This window comes from Elephas maximus, chromosome 9 (genome assembly GCF_024166365.1).
Source record: "Elephas maximus indicus isolate mEleMax1 chromosome 9, mEleMax1 primary haplotype, whole genome shotgun sequence".
Lineage (NCBI taxonomy): Eukaryota > Metazoa > Chordata > Mammalia > Proboscidea > Elephantidae > Elephas > Elephas maximus.
Genome location: NC_064827.1, coordinates 91,359,989 through 91,380,972, shown reverse-complemented (window position 1 = coordinate 91,380,972; position 20,984 = coordinate 91,359,989). Strand labels below are relative to the sequence as shown.

General features: G+C 39.8%; 1 protein-coding gene across 1 annotated transcript in view; it reads right to left on the bottom strand.

Moving 5' to 3' along the window:
- Positions 1-12,630: 12,630 nt before the first annotated feature.
- The window catches only part of OSTF1 (osteoclast stimulating factor 1), a 63,754-nt gene continuing 55,400 nt past the window's right edge, over positions 12,631-20,984 (bottom strand). The window contains exons 9-10 of the mRNA XM_049895214.1: positions 19,228-19,326; positions 12,631-13,145 (exon numbers count right to left, since the gene is read on the bottom strand). Coding sequence (XP_049751171.1) covers positions 13,087-13,145; positions 19,228-19,326 — 158 coding nt within the window. The 3' untranslated portion in view covers positions 12,631-13,086. The remainder of the gene's footprint in view (positions 13,146-19,227; positions 19,327-20,984) is intronic.

Sequence of the window (20,984 nt, the reverse complement as noted above, 5' to 3'; positions counted from 1 at the left end):
ACATATCTTCATTTTATTCCCACCAATTTATTACTCCTAGTGTCTTAGTGTCTTAGTCATCCGTTGTTGTTGTTGTTAGGTGCCCTTGAGTCAGTTTCGACTCATAGCAACCCTGTGTACCACAGAACGAAAAACTGCCTGGTCCTGTGCCATCCTTACAGTCGTTGTTACGCTTGAGCCCATTGTTGCAGCCACTGTGTCAATCCATCTTTTTGAGGGTCTTCCTCTTTTCTGCACTTAGTCATCTAGTGCTGCTGTAACACAAATGCCACAAGTGGATGGCTTTAACAAAGAGAAATTTATTTCTTCACAGTAAAGTAGGCTAAAAGTCCAAATTCAGGGCATCAGCTCCAGGGGAAGGCTTTCTCTCTCTGAGCCTTCTCATCAATCTTCCTTCCGACTAGGAGCTTCTCCGTGCAGGGACCCCGGGTCCAAAGGACTTGCTCTGCTCCTGGGACTGCTTTCTTGGTAGTTATGATATACGCCCTCTCTGTTCACTTCTCGTTCCTTTTTATCTCCTGAGAGAAAAAAGGTGATGCAGGCCACACCCCAGGGAAATTCCCTTTACATTGGATCAGGGATGTGACCTCAGAAAGGGTGTTACAATCCCACCCTAATCCTCTTTAACATAAAACTACAATCGCAAAATGGAGGACAATCACACAATATTGGGAATTGTGGCCTAACCAAGTTGACACATATTTTGGGGGGACACAATTCAATCCACGACACCTAGCAATTAAGTTTTTGCCTCATTGGCAAATGTGGGGCATATCTGCATCTTCCTTGCTACAATTTTGGCTCCTTCTAACTATAATTAGGAAACCCTGGTGGCATAGTGGTTAAGTGCTATGGCTGCTAACCAAAGGGTCTGCAGTTCAAATCCACCAGGCGCTCCTTGGAAACTCTGTGGGGCAGTTCTACTCTGTCCTATAGGGTTGCTATGAGTCGGAATCGACTCGATGGCACTGGGTTTGGTTTTTTGGTAACTATAATTATGCTGTCTCTTATCTGCAGCTTATCCTTAAATCTTCAAGAATACCCCTTCACAGCTTATTTTACTTTTCAGATGGTGCCCCAAGAACAGGGGCATAAACTCCCCTTTGGGATCTGGGCAATAGTAGTGGAGAGGGAAAGGACAGATTTGAGAGACATCATTATGGAGACAGGATTGATGTGACTGGACTGTAAACTGGATGTTAGGAAGGAAGGAACAGGAAGAAAAAGGACAGGTTTGGAGACGAAGTGCAAAGAGGATGAAACATGGCTTCTAATTATTCTTGTCCAATAATTTTATTTAAATATTATTTTGCTTTAATCAATATAAATAAAACTACTTTTTCTTTATTAAAAAAATATATACACAGAGCAATAAAACAATGTTTTAGATTAGATCAGGCCATTCCAACGTAAAAAGTCTTTTTATTTGCAGATGTTTTGATCTTGACATAAATTTTTGTATGGCAGTTGGGTTCCCAGGCTTTGTCCCAAGAAGGTCCATTTAATCTATAAAAAAAAAATATAAAGTAGCTAAAATATAGTCATCCTGAAAATGTTCCATTTGCAACTATTGATCAAGGCAAATTGAAGTCTGATTGAAATATCTAGGTAGCAATTAAACATGAGTGAGCCAGGTTTTCTCCTTTTGGAGACCTCTAGCTTTAGGCAGCAATTTCAAACACTCAGTCCTATTGATTGCTCCACACAGATATCCAGAGCCCAAAGGCCATAACTGATCCATTGATTTAGAAACAGAAGGTTAATTTGTTCCTCAAATGCAGGCTTTTGATGTAACATCTTCCTACAGTCCCCAAACAGCAGACTGGCAGACACTGTTAGTTGACCTTCCAATATCCATTCTCTCTTCTTCCTCACTAACAGGACCCTGATTATGTTCAGAGCAGCAATACGCTCAGTATAACAATTATATTTATCAAACTCCCTTGCAGCTAGAGAGAGTCATATGATACATTTTTGGCCATTGAAATATATATGGGAAGTTGCCCAGGAAGAGCTTCCAGGACAGCTGGCAGGAGCCTACTGCTTTCCCTTAATTCCTGCCTGGAATATTGGTAGGGGTTGAATTGCAATTTTTATAACTCAGTACGCAGTCAAAACCCAGTGCTGTCAAGTCGATTCCAACTCACAGCGATCCTTTACGACAGAGTAGAACTGCCCCACAGGGTTTCCAAGGAGCACCTGGTAGATTCGAACTGCCAACCTTTTGGTCAGCAGCCATAGCTTTTAGCCACTACGTCACCAGGGTTTCCTAGTATAGTAGACGTTCAATAAATGTCAAATGAATAATACATGAAAATTAATAACAACAGTAATAATTATAATAGCTAACATTTGTGCACTTGCTATGTGCCAGACACAAGAACCCCAGGAAGTAGGTTCTATTGCTACCTCCATTTTATGTAAGAAAAAAACTGAAATAAAGGGAAGTTAAGGCATTTTCTCAAGCACAGACCTAGGTACTTAGTACATATCTGTCTTAGGCTGGGTTCTCTAGAGAAGCAAAACCAGTAAAGCGTATAAATACATACAGAGAGAGATTTATATCAAGGACATGGCTCACGCAGTTGTAGAGTAGGTCTGTGGGTCAGGATTGAGGTTTCTCCTGATTCACACAGCCGCAGGGGCTGGCAAACCCAAGATTGGCAGGTCAGGCAGCAGGGCTCTTGCTCCCAGGTTTTGAAGATCAATTAATCCCAAGATCAGCAGACCAACCAGATGTAAGCTTTAGCTGAAGTCCCAAGGACCGGAGATCAGACAAACAGGAGTCAGCTGCAGGATCCAGAGGGAGCAAAAGTCCACTAGCCTTGCCAGAATATTGACTTATATTCTATGCAGGCCACACACTCAAGGAAACTCCCTTTCAGCTGATTGGCTACTCACCGCAGATCCCATCATGGAGGTGATCACATTGTATCAAAACTCATCACAGAAGTGATCACAACATCATATGACTGCCAAACTACATAACTGCCAAACCGCTGAGAATCATGGCCCAGCCAACCTTAACCATCACAATATCTATACTTCCTTAAAATAACCCTATACGGTGGATATGACATTTCTTCCCAGTTCATTGATGAAGCAACTGAACCTCTGAAGTTAAGTAACTTAAAGGAGGTCATACTGCAAGTAAATGGGAAAGTGACATTAAAACCCAGGTCTAACCAGAAATGTTGTGCAAATGCTTTCTACCCAGGTAAATCCCATGGTGAATTTCCTAGGAAATGGAGCCCCTGCTTCTACCATCTGAAGGGAGGCCTGGTCTCATTCAAACCAAGCTTTGAGAGAGCCCAACACCAAGTCTGACGCCAGGTTACACCTGCTCTGTAGTACTTAGGGAAGCTGATGCAAGCATCTCAATCCTTAACAGAGGTCCTAGGAAAAGGTTAACAGGCTCGGCTGCTAACCAAAGGTTAGAGGTTCAAGTCCACCGAGAAGCACCTCAATGAAAGGCCAGGTGATCTACTTATGAAAAGTCAACCAAAGAACATCTTATAAAGCCCAGTTTTACTCAGACACACGTGCGGTCACCATGAGTTGGAACTGACTTGATAACAACTTGGTGGTAGAAGGCCCTTACCACCAAGACTGTCCAAAAGAGAATTTTACACGATGAGAAACATAATGTAGATATGGATAAAGTAATGTCCTGAGGTTGTAGATGCAGCCTCTACACCTTCCCTAAGGAGCCTAGCATGCCACAGTCAGCAAGGTGGAAAAATCACAATGTCAGCACTATTTCCCGGTAGGTAGTGGGGAAGCCCATCTTCCACATGTTACGATTCAGGCAGGGGTTCCTGTTGGCATTTCTTCAGGAGCCAAGACCCATCAGGGAATGGGTATATAATTATTCACTCCCCATACATTCATCCACTTATTCAAGAATTATTGAGGAGCTACTCTTTCCAAGACACTGTGTTATACACTAGGAATATAGTAGTAAATAAAAAGACAGTTTCTTCATCCCAATGGGGAAGATAGAAAAAAATAAGTAAAGAAATATATAATTACCATTTTCGACACATTCACTTAAAGAAATAATTAAGGTGCTCAAAAGGAGATAACAGGGAAGGCCTCTCTGAAGAGGTGACATTCAAACTGCCACGGGAAGAATGAGAAGTCAGCCCAGGCAAGAGTAAAGAGAAGGCCATTCCAGGTATTTCAGGGAGGGAGAAGAGTATCTACAAAGGACTGAGACAGGACAGTGACTAACATGCTCATGGAACTGAGGGAAGACCAACTTGGCAAAAGCATACTAACGAAGAAAACAGCAAGCGTGGGTTTGGTCAGGTTATGCTGGGCTTTTTGGTCTGTGGTAAGGAGTCTGAGTCTGAATTTTTTTCTAAGAGCCAAGGGAAACTATAAAGTATTTTAAGCTAATATCTTAAAAGGCCACTAATAGGCAATCTCTCAAATGACAATTAAAAAGTCCTTATTAGAGTGGGGATAAGGAAAGAATTTTCATAGATTTTATAAAATAGAGAACAAGGAAAAAAAATAGACATAAATACTGATGGCTTTTCTTACAATAGAGAGATTGTTAAAAGAGAAATTACAATGACCTACATAGAGAATAAAGTTTATTATATAGCTTGGGTTAAAAGGAAATTTTGATAGTACTGGATATATATACTATTACAGTTTTAACATTAAGCCACAATTGTATGCAACAGAAGAAATTTGCAAACTAATCTGAACACAATGAGATTTTCCCCATAGGTATGAATTTACATGAAACCATTATTAACATTGCAATAAAAAATAAGTGCAAACCACTAAAATAAGAAAGGCCCATCAATGAAGACTGAGGAAATGAAACAACCATGTATTCTGATTCATTTGAAGTCATTACAAAGTTTACTGGGCTCTTGGTTCAAAGGAAAACGTAATACCCACAAGTATTTACGAAACATTACCTATTTACCATGGATCATTCTTAAGATTCTTCAGTGGGTCTGAACAACAATGCTGCTACACATGTGCTAAGTAAAACCATTTAGTAATTTAGTTTTTATTCTTCAACTTAAAAAAGAAGCATGTTAAGCATAGAAATGTCAGTGAGTATATTTGTCAATTGATGAAACAGAAATCACAGTGAACATGGACATTTTGTGACTGGACATACTCCATGGAATTAGGTAAGCTATTGCTGTAGTAAGATACCATAAAAACTGGACACTATAGTTTCAACTCCTGTCTATCTCGGTTAGGCAGCAAGGAATAGCCACAAAAGAAGAAAAAATTTCATTTTGGTTAGCATTTTGACCTCTTTCCATATTAATCTTTAACCAAGAGATGAAAGTTTTAAAGAAATTAGTTAATTTGATCATTTCTCTTCCTATTCCTTTATGTATGACTAAAATATAGTTAAAAAAAAAAGGGGGGGTGTTCAGGAGAAAGCTGAATATAAAGGTCTTGGAAAATCTCCCAAAGGAAAAATTACTTACAGTGGCAAACAATCTCTCCCACAGCAACACAATCTAGAATGAAACACCCATGGCAACAATCTCAAATCCCTTGCACCTGATGGTTCGCTAGTGATCAGCTGTCATTAACTTACTGTTTCTAAAAGCAAGTAACTTCTGGGCCTTAGGCTCAATCTATTTAAAAAGGGGGCGGGGGGGGGGCAAGGCATTGGACTAAACAAATAACCTCTAAGGACTGTTCAAAGACAAAATACAAGAACAATTCCTGTATTAGTGGTTATAATTTCCTTGCTGAAATTTCCTTTTATTTTTTGCAGCTGCCAAGTGGATTCCTGGCAGGAGGCCTGGTGGCGCAGGGGTTAACCACTTGCCCGCTGAACAAAAGGTCAGCAGTTCAAACCCACCAGCAGCTTTCAGGAGAAAGATGTGGCAGTCTGAGCGGCCATCTAAGATGCATCAATTGGTCCGAATCCACCTGGAGCAAAGGAAAATGAAGAACACCAAAGACACAAGGAAAATATCAGCCCAAGAGACAGAAAGGGCCACATAAACCAGAGACTCCATCAGCCTGAGACCAGAAGAACTAGATGGTACCTAGCTACCAACAACAACTGCCCTGACAGGGAATACAAGAGAGTCCCTGACCAATTAGGAGAAAAGTGGTATGTAGAACTCAAATTCTAGTAAAAAGACCTTACTTAATGGTCTGACTGAGACTGGAGGGACCCCAGAAGATATGGCCTTCAAACTCTTTGTTAACCCAGAACTAAAACCATTCCCAAAGCAAATTCTTCAGAGAAAGAATAGACTGGACTGTAAGACATAAAATGATACTCGTGAAGAGTGTGCTTCTTTTTCAAATAGATACACGAGACTACATGGGGAGCTCCTGACCAGAGGCCAGATGAGGAGGCAGAAAGGCACAGGAGCTGGTTAAATGGACAGAGCAATTCCGGGATGGAAAGGAGTGTGCTGTCACGTTACAGGGAGAGCAACTAGGGTCACATAACAATGTGTGTATAAACTTTTGTACGAGAAACTAATTTGAACTGTGAGCTTTCACTTAAGGCACAATTAAAAAAAAAAAAAAGTTTAAAAAAAACGTGGCATGCTGCTTCGTGTAAAAGATTCCAGCCTTAGAAATTCTGTGGGGCAGTTCTACTCTGTTCTTTAGGGTCGCTATGGGTCAGAATCAACTCAACGGCAACATGTTTTTGGTAAGTGGATTTCAACTCACAGAGACCGTATATATGCCAGAGTAGAACTGTGCTGCATAGAGTTTTCAATGGCTGATTTTTTGGGAGCAAATCGGCAGATCTTTCTTCCAAGGAGCCTCTGGGTGAACTTGAACCTCCAGTCTTTCATTTAGCAGCCAAGCATATTAACCATTTGCACCACCCAGGGACTCCTGAAATTTCCTACCCACTGCCTCGAGTCGATTCCAACTCATAGTGATGCTATAGGACAGGGTAGAAATGCCCTATAGGGTTTCCAAGAAGTGGCTGGTAGATTAGAACTCCCAACCTTGTGGTTAACAGCAGTTGCTCTTAACCGCTATACCACCAGGGTTCCCAGTGAAAAGGTACACCAGGTTCAGCCACATTAGACATCAGACAGTGCCGTGACTCAGATTCGAACTAAGGTTGCTGAACAATTCCCACACTGCTGGCTGCAGATCTAGAGATACCATAAAATCCTCTCTGCCTAAATCACACACTTATTCTGAAGTTGAAGACTCTTTCGCCCTGAGACCCATCATCTGGACTCAGTTCTGAGACTCAACGCAGGAGTTCTTCATGGGTCCTGTTGTAGAGAAGGGCTACCTCACCTGTGATGAGGGCATCACGCACTAGAAGGCTGATACAGCAACCACACTGGGTTATGCTGTAATACAAGGTTCTCAAAACTCAGGTCCTTGATGGAAGTCCTCTAAAAACTGATGCAGCAATCACACCTTGTATTCACAAAGGAGGAGCCAACATCACCTGGTCCCCAAGTAGATTGCCAATGGCCTGATAAATATCAGAGTGTAAAGAAATGATGGGGTGAGGGTTGCAGGTTAGGCCTTCCCTGGTGTCACTTGACACATCCTCTCTACCTGGGAGCTTTTTGGGTGAGGGATTTCTTGGAAGCTATTTCTAGTCTCAGTCAAGAACTAGCTCTGGCTGATTATTCAAGTCAACTGTGTTCAAACAGGACCTACGTCCATATCTTAGACTTAGTCCTGATATAAGAAGGCATTTTTGGGGGGCCTTCGGAGTTTCCCTTCTAGAATGGGGAATGATGAAGTGTTCAATTTAGTTCTTATTCTCTCACCATCATAAATAAGAACTAAACAGTGAGACTGTATAACACTTAATTTCTAAGTGTCTTAGCTTCTCTATCTGATCAACACTGTAAGTGTAAATTCTTGGAACTTCAACCTTTTATGGGAAATACATGAGGCTAAAAAGCTTCTTAATTTGATTAAATGGATTATTCAATTTTAAAGACAGGTAAGAGAGAGATGGTAATACCAAATACTCTTTCAATTTAAAATCATCACATACCAAATATTGGACCCACTGTTTTTCACACTCCTCAAATCACTCCAAAGCAACTATGTAAAACTGCAACAAAGCCTTCTCACTTGACCTCTAACTATTTTAATAACAATAATAGTCAGGCCTGTCACTTGCAAAAAAGTAAAATTATATTGAAAAACGCTACCAAATGAAAACACACTTAAATGACTGGGGAGGAAACATCATTGTCCTCCACCCATTTTTAAAGTATTTTAAGGAATCTCCCTCTTTGCAATGACAGCTGTGCCTGTGAAAAACATTTGCTGACACATTCTTCATGCACATGCATATACACCCCCCACACACATACACATATATTTGCTTATAATGAAAACGTCCTCATTTAGACTCATGATTATGTTGTTAATTGCTGTCAAGTCAAACTGTTGTGATCCATAGGGTTTTCATCAGCTAATTTTCAGTAGATTGCCAAGCCTTTCTTAACGGTCCATCATAGTCTAGGAGCTCCTCTGAAACCAGTACAGCATCATAGCAACACACAAACCTACCAATGAACTACCAATATAGATTAGCTAGCTAGATATAGATAAGATAGATAGGATAGATAGACAGACATGATTATAACCAACATTTATTGAACAATTACTGTGTCAGGCACTGCTCAAAATGATTTCCATAACCCTCCTAACTCTACCATTAATTCTCCCATTTTACAGATAAGGAATCTGAGTGCTTAGGTAACCTGCCTAAGGTCACTAAGCAATAAGCAGCAGAGCCAGACTTGATCCAGGGAGTCTGAGTCCAAAGCCCACATTCTCAGCCATTTGTTGAGGCCATTTTATTTCATACCAGAACTAGGTATAACTTAGAAAGGTCATCATTCTCCTTTGCTGTTCAGCCTCTCTCCTCCTTGTCTCTACTTCCACTTTTCTTCCTGCTTCCTCTCAGGCTATTTAAGTCACACCTTTGGATTTCCTCACTTTTCATTTCCAGCCACCCAAAACCTCGCCTTATTCCAGCATCCAGGAGGACAACAACACAGGCTTAGGAGAGAGGCTGAGCCTGTTTGGAAACCCAAGCAGGAGGTCACTGACAGAAGACACAGCAGAACTGCCTGGGAACTGTGAGGTTATCTACACGTCCACGATGAGCTACCAGATTCAGGTAAGACAACCTTGATTCCCTGATCTTTCCCAAGGACACAATTACTTTCATAATTACATGGAAGTACAGGAGGAGCTCTCAGACTGTCTGAAGAAACTGCTGAACTTAGTAATGTAAACTCAGGGTAAGATAAACCAGTGCCCAGTTGCCACTGAGTCAATTCTAACTCACAGTGACTCCACGTGTGTTAGAGTAGAACTGGGCTCCACAGGGTTTTCAATGGCTAATTTTTCAAAAAATAGACCACCAGGCCTTTCTTCCAAGTCATCTCTGGGTGGACTTGAACTTCCAACCTTTTGGTTAGCAGCTGAATGCATTCATCATTTACACCGCCCAGGGACTCCCAGGGTAAGGTGAACAGGTGCTAATTCATTTTTGCCTTCTTAAATACTTACTCATGATCTAATTGCATAAAAAGCAGGAAATTTGGGGAACTTGGGGGTAAAACCTGCTTCATTAAATCATGTCTTATCAGGATTACTGGGAACCAAAAAGTTTTGCTAAATTTTTTGAAGGGGGGGAAATTTAAAAAGATCTTTTGTTAAAAGAACTCTTAGGCTTGTTTTACTTAATACATTTAATTGATTAGCAAATATGCCAAGTTTATTAGATGCCTACATTCAGGCCTTGACTTGGAAAAGAACTGGCCTGTCTGCACACTTTTCCGATAGAATGTGGAGCATCATCTGACCGGTGTATCAGTGCTCAGTAGGTACACGGGCCTGGGAGTTCACCAGACCTGCACTTCACCTTCAAGCTGTGTGACATTGAGCGAGCTACTTAACTTCTTCAAGCCTCAGCTTCTCTGGATAAAGACAGGGGCATAAATGTTCACTCCTCAGGGTTACTGTAAAGATCAAATGACATCATGTCTGCGAAAGTGACTAGCTCAGGAACGGGCAAAGTAGCATGCAATAAATGGTAGCTGTATTTAATTTTATGTCATTTCAAAGGTGGGGCAGATGTAAAGGCTTGTTATTAAGAAATAAGAAGATGGAAACCATAAATTTGTGGCCTGCAATTTTTCCTTCACTTTGAGAAAGCTGTTTACCAGAGGCATATTTTTGGTTAAACTAAGGATAGCAGAATCTTTTATAATCATTCTCCTATCGAAACATTAACTTTTAGTAATCAAGCAATTATTTGTGCATAACGCACTACCGCTCTGCAGATTACTGCTAGGTACACTATCTGCAATATCAAAATCAAGAGAACAAACCCAAAATCAAGGTCAATAGGGAAATGCTGCTGATCGTGTTTGGCTCCACAGCCTATCAGAAAGGAAATAATCCTTTAAGGTGAGCGAGAGTGTTCAAAATAAATCAGGTAAATCAGAAATTCTACACACTAAAGAAAACTTATCAAGAAATTACATTTCCCTCTGTCTAAAAGTACCTGCGATTGTATTTCCAGTATTACATCCAACTTGTTTTTTTTTAAGATTAAAAAAACAGGATTGCCACCGCTTTGCTCAACATTTCCTTTGAGGTAATAACACAGTTCATCTAGCGACAAACATAGCCGGCGGGGATTCACCAAACAGACCCAGAAACTGGCAGCTACAAAGCATGGCCGTCCAACAAGAGCTCAGTCCCAGAAAGGAAACAAAAACGGAGGACCACCGCAGAAACGTCTTTGCGTGAGGCTATCAGGCAAGTATCTCACTGCCCAAGTAGCTGGGATGCATTTTCTATCTAGAGGATGAGAAGGCTGGAGGAAGTCCGGCCACACTAACTGTAAGAAAGCTCAGCTTACAGAAAACCTCCAAAGTCATTTCCAGAACATTTCACGGCTCTCCCCTGCCCTTTGTAAAGTTGCCACCGCAGCAGAGTCACAAGAGTGGTGAGCTTCCAGAGCCGATTTTTGTTGCTGAGTTCAGCATTAACCTCTGAGGAAGCTCAGCTCCTTTGACACCCTGAAAGGCTGAATAAACAAGAAGCAAACATAAAATTTCCCACGGAGTTCCAACCACAACCAAATGAGTCTTCACCCTAACCCCCAAAAACTACAGTCAGCCAGCTTTCTAGAATCCAAACAAGTTCAATACTGTTAAATGCAATGACAGTGAGGCCCCTATTATTTTTTTTTTCTCAAAAATTTAAATAATATATCTGTATCAGGCACATATTTTGGATAATATTATCTATATTCGCATAAACTGTACTATCTCTATTCATGTTAAAAAATTAAGACGGTTTAGTTGCCCTCTACCCTAATGACCCCAGGCCCAAAGTTTATAAACCAAAAGTCACAGGGATCTCCAGAAGCTTTTTGTTAAGGCACAAGCCCATTTTAAAGAACGAATCCTTAAAGATTCCATTGGAAGAGTTAATATCTCAACAAGGATTTCATATCTTCCATTTTATGCTCAATAAGCCGTACAAATATTTAATTCAAATTTAATATTTGTTTTGAAAATAAAATGCCCCCTTTATTAGTTTTAGAATTTGTACTCATCCTTTGCTGTGTCACTACTTGTATAGATTGTTTCTACTAAAAAGTAGTTGGAGCATTAGAAAAACCTCGAACAGGGTTCTCAGGGTATCCTTTCTCAACGCATCCCCAGAGAGAAAAACCAGTCACAGGGCAAACCCTTGGAGTGGCAGTTATGCATTTTTCAAGCTAACCCACTTTCTTCCTCAAACATTTCCTTCTCTTTACCAATGTGCTTTTTGTAAATTACCATCAAAGTCTTCTTGCAAAATATACTAGTGGGCCTAGGACCTAGATGCTAGACAAATCCCAATGGCCGTGCTATTTTTAACATCATCACTGAAGAGACACAAAATGAAAACCTCAAATTAAGTGTCCCTTTGGTATTCAAGAAAGCTCTCTACAATGCTAGTTGATGTTTCGGAAAAATAATCCTAACCGTTATGAGCTTGATCCATGCTTGGAGAATTCAAATGCTATCAGAGTGAAAAACTGAACACAAAAAATGTTCATGGCTCCTGGCTACTCCATAAGGAGAACTCTGGCATCTTCTATGATAAGGAAATCAATATTTTTAACCTTGCAACCTTAAAGGGTTAGAAGTTTCTTCACACTAAAATATAACCTTTAGAGATAAACCTGAAAGTCTTGTAATAATTATTAAAGTTATATATTTTATCAGAAATGTATCTTTCCAATGACTACTGTCTTTACTGTAATCAAAGCGGAGCCCTGGTGGTGCAGTGGTTAAGAGCTCAGCTGCTAACCAAAAGGTCGGCAGTTCAAATCCACCAGTTGCTCCTTGGAAACCCTATGGGGCAGTTCTGCTCTGTCTCTACAGGGTCACTCTGAGTTGGAATTGACTCGACAGCAATGGTTTTTGTTTTTGGTGATCAAAGCAGATGTAGGAAGCTGAATAAAATTTGGACCTTGTGATTCTTGTGTGCTAATATATTTAAATATAATTTAAATTTAAAAATCAGTCCTTACCTAAATATAAACATAATGAGCTTTATTTATTCACCAGTAATGACTGATAACACAGAAACAGACAAACAGAATAAAGTTTCTTAAAAGGTTTATTTTTGTCAGAATAGCTGACGATTTCCTCTCGGTATTTTGGTTTATTATCATAATAAGCATTTCCCCCCTTGAAAAATCCATTAAAAATATCTCAATCCTTGAGGTAAGGAACTTAAACTAAAACAAAAAACAAAAACCTGATTTTTTAAAAGAAAAAAATTCTTAGAATTCCTTTAACTTGATAAATAGAAATAATCTCTTCTTGTCTACTCTGGTGGACATAAATGTACTTTATACAGCAAAGTATCCAGTTACTTATTGGCAAACCGAAGGTGAAAACTACTCATTTACACGGTCTACTGAAACAGTGCAATACTGCCACATTCATATATACTTTTTGTTTTTTTACTGTTACCAACACTCTTCTGGCAAAGACAAGATTTTGGAATGGCAAAAGCAACAGAAGTTTTAGGTCTCCAAGTTCTGGAAGGAAATTAATCTGAGTCTTCATCGTCGAGATAGTCCTCGGCATTGCTTAATGTCCGGACTGCATCTAAAAGGAAGAGGGCGAGAAAAAAAACAGAAAGAAAAATTATAGAAATTGCTAGAATTTTTCCCCCCTTTTTTTTTTACCCCCAAAGCTCTGGACAATTCAACAAATTAATTCTTCCCTCTGGCCCAGGGATTGTACTTTCCCTGAGATCTTTTTCTACTTTCACTTTTTCAGCCTGTTCAGTTTCTGTTGCCACGTCATTGACAAATACATTTGTTCACACATTCATTAGACGTGCAGGAAAGCAAAGAAGGTGGTGCTAGGGTACCATGATTCTATTTCCAAAAGAAAGCAGCCACATGCACCATGACCAATGTGTCACACACCAGAAGCCACGCCACTGTGACCACTGTGCTTAACAACCTCCTCTCCACCAGTGACAAGTGCACTTGTGGCTTCCACAGGTCCATGGCCTGCCGCCTTACCTGAAGGCAGGGTCACTGGGTAGAAAGATGACTAATGAGGGGAAAAGAAAGAGAATGAAAACAAAGTAGCTTCAGTTTCATTTTGGAAAACAGTGTTAAATATACTCAGAAGCAAAAGACTGAAATGAAAAGAAAAAAAATTTTAATGGAAATAACTGAACTCCATTAAATGTTAAAGTCAATTTTGAACAGGACTCAAAAGGAAGACAACTTCTCCTTAACTGTTTACTTATTCAACTGTCTAGTCAAATTCCCATAGTAACAAGTTACCCTAGGGATAATTTTAGGGGTGGAAAGTAGAATGCAAATGTAGACATGTGTTTAGAGCTCAATAAATATAAGTTATAGCACCCAGATCATGGTCTCTAAGTGCTATATACCCATGGCTCACTGGAGATCTGATTCCAAGTCTGAGGTGGGAAATGCAAACTATGGGTGTGGACCCTCTTGCCAGGCCATAAAAAGCAAGGATTCCATCAAAGATTACTAGGATCATGTTAAAAGTATTCAGGATCCAACCTCAAGAGGTCCCCACTAGCCAAACACCAGCTATCAATAAGGATACTAACCACAACGAATTAAAACACATCAAATGTTTCAGCGCACACCAAAAAAGAACTTATTGGTTCCATTTGGAGACTGATAGGGAACCAGCTCATTATTCTGAAAACTTTTAAAACAAAGGGAAAAAAAATATCCTGCTCCTGCTACACAAACTATTCCTCTGAGTAACCAAACAACTGTTGGGGGGAGGTTTTCTTTATACAATGTTCCAGCTAATAGCCAAGGAAGGAGTGATAGAATTAGAGTATTACAATTTTGCAATGATTTCATGAAATAATGATCTAGACAATGGTCACAGATGGATTCTAACATCCTAAGAGTGACAACCAGATATTAAGTGCCTCTGATGGAAGAACACAATATTCTATATGACGTATTCTTCCCTCCACCCCTAAGATAAATAACAGACAGACACACAGACAGATAGACAGACAGATAAAACCTGAATCTGCTCAAGCCTCCACATCTAACACCAACTGACAGAAAATACAGAAGAAAGAGAAACATAATGAACATCATGGAAACACAGTCAGCAGACTGTGGGAGATTACAGCTTGACTGACCCAGTTTCTTTGATAAATAAATTACAAGGTTAAAAAAGGGGGAGAGGGAGAGAGAACATTGAGTCAAACAAACAAAAAAAACCTTAAAAGACATTCTCAACCAGTCACAAATTAACCTTGTTTGGACTTGATTTAAGCAAACTATAGATAAGTAAAGGAGCCCTAGCGATGCAATGGTTGAGCACTCGGCTGCTAAATGAAAGGTCGGCGGTGTGAAACCACCAGTGGCTCCATGAGAAAAAAGACCTAGCAATCTGCTCCTGTAAAGATTACAGGCTAGAAAACCCCACGGGAGAGTTTTACTCTGTCATACAGGATCACTGTGAGTCAGAACTGACTCGATGGCACACAACAATATATAAGTAAGTGAAGAACAAACACACCTTAGAAAATCAGGAAATGTAGACAATGAGGTAGAAATTAATTTGTCTTGCACAAGAAAGAGATAGAGAAATAAACTAAGAAGTGAGCGTGAAGCAGAACAGAGGTAAGCTACAGCAATTCACACCAGTTTCCAAGCTACTAGACATCTCCAGGATGACTATACAGAAATCTTTTCCATTCTTCTCAAAAAAAGCTCTAGAGAACTAGGGGAAATATGCTTTGTTCTCCCCAGCACACAACCAGGAACTTCAGGACTGGCTGTGACTTGGTGAAAAGATGGCTTTTCAATCTAAAACCAAAAATACAAATAGCAAAGCCTTTTGTCCTTCTCTGCTATCACAATCCTGTGGTTTGCCCGTCGGAAATATCCTTTCTCCTTCATTGGCTACCTCTGCTATTTATTTTAATCTTGTTGCTCTTGTTAAAAAAGAAATATGACTTGCCATAGTGCAAACTTTGAGTGAAAATCAAGAGGCAGGAATGAGCTGGGCAGATAAATTCCTTCTCCTTCCTTCTTCCCCTGGACTGCTCTGAGGAAACTTCCCATGTGGCCAGGTGCTAAGTGACCAGCTGTATCTCTTCAAAGCTCATCTTGGGGCAGTGCCAGGAGGGTAACCCATCCCTCGCAGCGTCCCTCCATACCTCACTTCCACACTTCCTCAATCCTATTGCCCTGGGTATATACCTTCCAAATAAAGCATCCACACTTAAGCAAACAACAAACAAGCCATAAGTAAACAAATGGTGGAGGGATAAATGTAGTAACATGGATGAATCTCACAGACATTATGTTAAGTGAAGGAAGTTAAACACAGAAAAGTATATACTGTGTGATCCCATGTATATGAAGTCCAAGAACAGCAAAACTAAACTATGGGAATGAAAGTTGGAATAATGGCTATCCTTGTAGAGGATACAGAGGGAGGCTTGGGGGTGCGGGAAATGTTCTCTTATCTTGAGCTGGGTTGTGGTATGTAGGTGTAGACACAGTAAAAAATTCACCAACTAAACGCTTAAGATCTGTGCACTTTGCTTAGTGCAAATTATACCCTAACTTTTCAAAAAATTGAAAAGAAAATTTAAAGGCTCACCTTTCAAATATAGCCCTGCCTCCTCCCTCCCAGTATCTCAAACTTATCCTTCTTGGTAACTGCAACATGTGAATTACTTTCTCCCTAGAATGCAAGGTATTGTTTTTTAAGGTGGACAGCAAATATCAGAATCTCTCTCTTCCAACTTAGAGTTCATGCTGGCATTATATGCTATATGGTTATATTAGCTATACAGCCAAATGTACCATCCCTCAGTCAAACTATGATCAAATTATTGACTTAAAACTTTATTAACTGGGTAACTGGGTTAATGAATCAATAAAAAAAAAAAAAAAAAACACAGAAAAAGGTAACAAGGCACCTATGAAAACATATTTCTTGGCTTTCCTGGGTGCTACAATTATCTCATTTAATGAATCGGTTTACTGATCAGTACAAGTTTAGGTGAGTGGACTAAAGACATTTGGAGTGAACAGAGGAAAGAGTACCCACATCCCAGCTCTATTCTAGAAAGGTTGCAGAAAGGTGAGGGGAAAGGGAAAAGGATTTACTACCTGCCTCATCCTCCAAGTGCTCACCTGTAAGCTTCTGGGAGTATGCGCAGCTCTCCAGGGTCTGGGCAGGTTTGGTATTTTCCTTGGCTATTACAACCAAGCTCATAGTTCATATGAGACAATGACAACCTTCAGCTCATACAAAAGCGTATTTTTCGGCCAGGACATTCTAGAGGGAGCCATATAGCTACAGGAAATTAGTGGCAGAGAGAGGAAGTTAAGCCACACTCCTACTTCCTGACCTAACGAAAGCAGCAAAGAGCAGAAGGCAGACTTCAAGCAAAAGTGTCTCTCCCACATGGCTACGAATATGGCTCCTCAGTCAAAAGGTAGCTGGGGAGCAACAGCTTAGCTGATCAACACTTTCTCAGTTAGTAGAATCTATATGAGTAATTACTCTTAAGAAAGATTTGTTCTGCCTTTCAACATTCCTGGCTTAAATAACGAAGGAATCCCAAACTGATTATTGGTTTACACTATATCTGAACTGAAGTTGAAAAAAAAAGACCCATTTGGAATAAAGGACAAAAGGGATGATAGAGTTCTGAGGAGAGCTGTGATGGGAATTTGATGATAGGTTAGGGGGATGGTTCTGGGACGCTCCATCAGAGAGGAAGATTGTTTACTATTTTTCAATGACTAAAGCAGGAAGCCAGTGCACTGATCTTGTTGCCTCTCTAGGAGTGCAATATGGACAGCATAACATTACTTATTCTGCTAAAACAACAAGACACACCTGAGGGAGAAATCAGTTTTCGAAGGGTTCAAAAATTAATGAAGAATTCCATTAAAATGACAAAAACAGAAAAGTAATCAGGATCCCATTCCACAATTTTCAGAACTCTGAAGGTGGTAATACCCTGAAATTAAAATGGAAATAAATGTACTTGGTCCCTATAATGGAAATTCGTTTTATGAAAAGTTGTTTTGGTGATTCTCCACCAACATGGGTCAGTCTAAACTTCAGACTCTAAGGCAATTTTATAAGGCTTTGGAATGATGGGTAGTAACACAAAAGACCTACAAAAAATGAGCACTTCATTATACTTCTTTCTTTCTAGAAAAAAAAAATTTTTTTTTAAGGTATCAATTGTTGGTTTATATTTCAAAGTCATATTAAGAAAGTGACAAACACAAGATAATACAGTAGAGTATGGCTGACAAAGTGAGAAAAAGGGGACTGAGTGTCCCCTACCAGCAAACCATGGACCTTTCTTTTTTCTGTCTTCTTGGGCTTGTCATGGGCCAGGAAGCTAATGATAAATGGGAAGGAGAAAAAGGAGACGTGGATGGAAGGAACAAGAAAGGAGATTTCCAGGCACATTTTCCCAGCATTTCTTTCAGGAATTACCACGTTAGAATGAATGACTCTATTGGGAATACATTCAATATGCCATAGACTGAGGTTCTAACTTAGACCCAAAGATCAAATAAACTGCCAGTCTCTGCATAGTAATCATGAATGAAGTAAGTGTGTTTAACACCTTTTCTTTCAAAACAATTGTACCAACTTCCCATTTTTTTTTAATTTATTCCTCCCTATCAGTAGATATTTCTGTCTTTAAGAATGTACCAAAAGAACGAACAAATCTGTCTTGGAAGAAGTGCAACCAGAATGCTCGTTAGAAGCAAGGATGGCGAGACTGCATCTTACATACTTTGGACATGTTGTCAGGAGGGATCAGTCCCTGGAGAGGGACATCATGCTTGGCAGAGTACAGGGTCAGTGGAAAAGAGGAAGACCCTCAACAAGGTGGACTGACACAGAGGCTGCAACAATGAGCTCAAGCATAACAACAATTGTGAGGATGGCGCAGGACCGGACAGTGTTTCAATCTGTTGTGCACAGGGTGGCTGAGTTGGAAATGACTCGACGACACCTGGCAACAAGAATGTACACCTAGGTGGCATAATTCAGAAAAAAAAACCCTGCCATCGAGTCGATAAATTCAGAAAAGGGTAGTGATAATAGTTACACAATATGATGAACGTAATCAATTTCACTGACTTACACATGTAAAAATTGTTGAACTGGCAAATGTTTTGTTACATATATTTTTACCACACACACACACACACAAAAAGACAATGTACACCTAAACTTTATTTTTAAAAATCATCACAGTACTAGGATTAAAATGTTCAGCAAAGTTTAGAATAATTTTGATGACAGTTTATTGATTCCCTCATTTTAAATAAAAAAAATATAATCATGGTGCTGTTGAATGCTTAATTTAAAAATAATTAGAGACAACCCCTTATGAAACAAATCTGAAACACAAAAATGGAGACCATGGTTCTCTGACCAGGACTGTAATTAGAACTTGATTGCAAGGAAAAAACAAATATACAAAAATGAACTAAGATACATGCCTCTCTTCAAATTACTTCTCTTTTGGAGGTTCCAGTTTAGACCAAGAATATAAAATCAAACTTCAGAATAACCTGAACAGCTGCTCAGGAACTTTCCCCCCAGTACTACACCGATAAATCTTTGTCATAAAGGCACTTGATGAAAAAGGAGGACTAAACCCAAATACCTGTTCCTTGTTTCTTTTTAAGGAGAGACGCACAGGCAGCATTAGTAGCCATGTCCAGGGCCAGCTTCTTCTCGTTGTTTCTTAAGTCTGTTCTAGCACCTTTCCAAAGACAAGAAAAGTCAATGAGGTGTTTCTGAAGACGATATAGTTAGTCAGCCAATCTTCTGCCCACCAGAAATAACTACTTTTGGCAAAACAGAACAATTCTGGCCCAGTAGTAAACTTTCTCAAAACAGTAAAAAAGGGGTCTGTAATAGTATATCTGGAAACCCTGGTGGCGTAGTGGTTAAGTGCTACAGCTGCTAACCAAGAGTGCAGCAGTTTGAATCCGCCAGGTGCTCCTTGGAAACTCTATGGGGCAGTTCTACTCTGTTCTGTAGGGTCACTATGAGTCGGAATGGACTCGATGGCAGTGGGTTTGGTTTTTGGGAATAGTATATCTGCATCTTTAATCAGGGAGCCAGCTGCCACCCATGTGATAATTATGCTCAATTACAGCATACCTTTTCACTTAGAGTCCCTATAGGATTGCATGTGAAAGCTTCAGTGAGGAGTTTACCAGTCCTCTTGGTAAATCCCACATCACTGGTTGGACCCCAATGGTTACATGTGTCTCAGCATGAATGTTTCGAGATTAAATTTCATATGATCTTTGCTTCTGCTCAATAGAGTCTTTAGAAAAGAGCATGGGAATTGAGTTGGAAGGAAGGACTTTATAAGCATACTCACTCTAGTGCAAATTAGCAGAATCGCAACATAATAAAACCCAGAGGCAATTCATTGTTCATACACCCCATCTCCTAACCACATTTTTTCCTGTCTTTATTGTGTAAAAATTTACATAAGGAATTCATGAATGCATTCTCATTGTTAAAGGCTCAAAAATACAGAAGTAGGCTGAAGAAAACACACAAATCCCATTTCATTCTCAGCCCTCCCTTCCTCCACCCCCACCTCCAGAGGGAACATTCTCAACAAGAATGTGGTTTCTTGTCTCCCTGGTGTGCACCAATGCAGCCACAGACACACGAATGTACGTATACACGGAATCAGACTACATGCACTGTTCTGTAATTCAATTTGAAAAAAAAAAAATATATATATATATATATAAAACGGTACTCATTTCTCACTACACACCTTATAACTCAATTTTTTTTAACCCTTTACAAGTATCTCATTTTGTGGATGTTCTAAAGTGTATATAATCATCCCTTTCTATTAATGGGTAGAGTCCCTGGGTGGTGCACATGTTTAAGTGCTCAACTACTAGCTGAAAGGTTGGTAGGTTCGAACCTACCCAGAGACACCCCAGGAGACAGGCCTGGCAATCTGCTTCTGAAAGATCACAGCCTTGAAAGCCCCATGGAGCATAGTTTTACCACGTCAAACGAGACTCCATGGCAACTAACAACAACAACTATTAATGGGCATTTTAGCTGTTTCCAATTTTCATGATCACAAACAAAACTGCAATGAACAACCTTGAGCAACATATCTGTTCACTTGAATTTCTGAAGGACAGTTTCCTAGAAGAGATGCTGAATGTAAGAATATGTGTATTTTTAATTCTACTAGTTATTCTCAGATTGCCTTCAGAAAAGACTTCGCCAACTTACACTTTCTGCCACAGGGCATGAGAGTGCAGTTTTCTTTGTAAACATCCCTCTGCTTAAAAAACACAAAATAAATGTCCCAAAACTCAAAGGCACAAAAATATTCTGAGTGAAGAATAAAATAGGGTATGAAATAGTATA